Raw genomic sequence first — 344 nt, forward strand, 5'->3', positions numbered from 1 at the left:
GCAATGCAAGGCAGTGGCACCGCAGGGGGACCGTCGGAAGGAAACTGAGGCACAAGCACTGTTGCATCCCCCCTTTTTCCAGGGAGGTGCCCACTGTGCCAGCCTGGGCAGAGGGCAGGGGGTAGGACTCACCGCTCGTAGCTGATGGAGAAGAGCAGGTAGGAGCGCAACAGGGTGAAGCGAGCCTTGGCCACTGCGCTGGATGTGGGGTGCCACGGCTCCGGGCCGCTCGTCAGCAAGGCCACGAACTCTGGGGAGGGGATGCCGATGACGGTGAGGAGTGCGGGGGGTGCCCCGCACCGCTGCTGCCCGCCTGGGCGGGCGGCTCACCTGTGCGGGCGGCG

General features: G+C 68.3%; 1 protein-coding gene across 1 annotated transcript in view; it reads right to left on the minus strand.

The window, feature by feature from the left end:
• The window catches only part of CHRD (chordin), a gene marked incomplete at its 3' end in the record, with an annotated part of 15128 nt that overhangs the window by 4472 nt on the left and 10312 nt on the right, over positions 1-344 (minus strand). The window contains exon 5 of the mRNA XM_009334366.1: positions 133-250. Coding sequence (XP_009332641.1) covers positions 133-250 — 118 coding nt within the window. The remainder of the gene's footprint in view (positions 1-132; positions 251-344) is intronic.

Source organism: Pygoscelis adeliae, unplaced genomic scaffold, assembly GCF_000699105.1.
Source record: "Pygoscelis adeliae isolate BGI_AS28 unplaced genomic scaffold, ASM69910v1 Scaffold1091, whole genome shotgun sequence".
In the NCBI taxonomy this organism is placed as follows: domain Eukaryota; kingdom Metazoa; phylum Chordata; class Aves; order Sphenisciformes; family Spheniscidae; genus Pygoscelis; species Pygoscelis adeliae.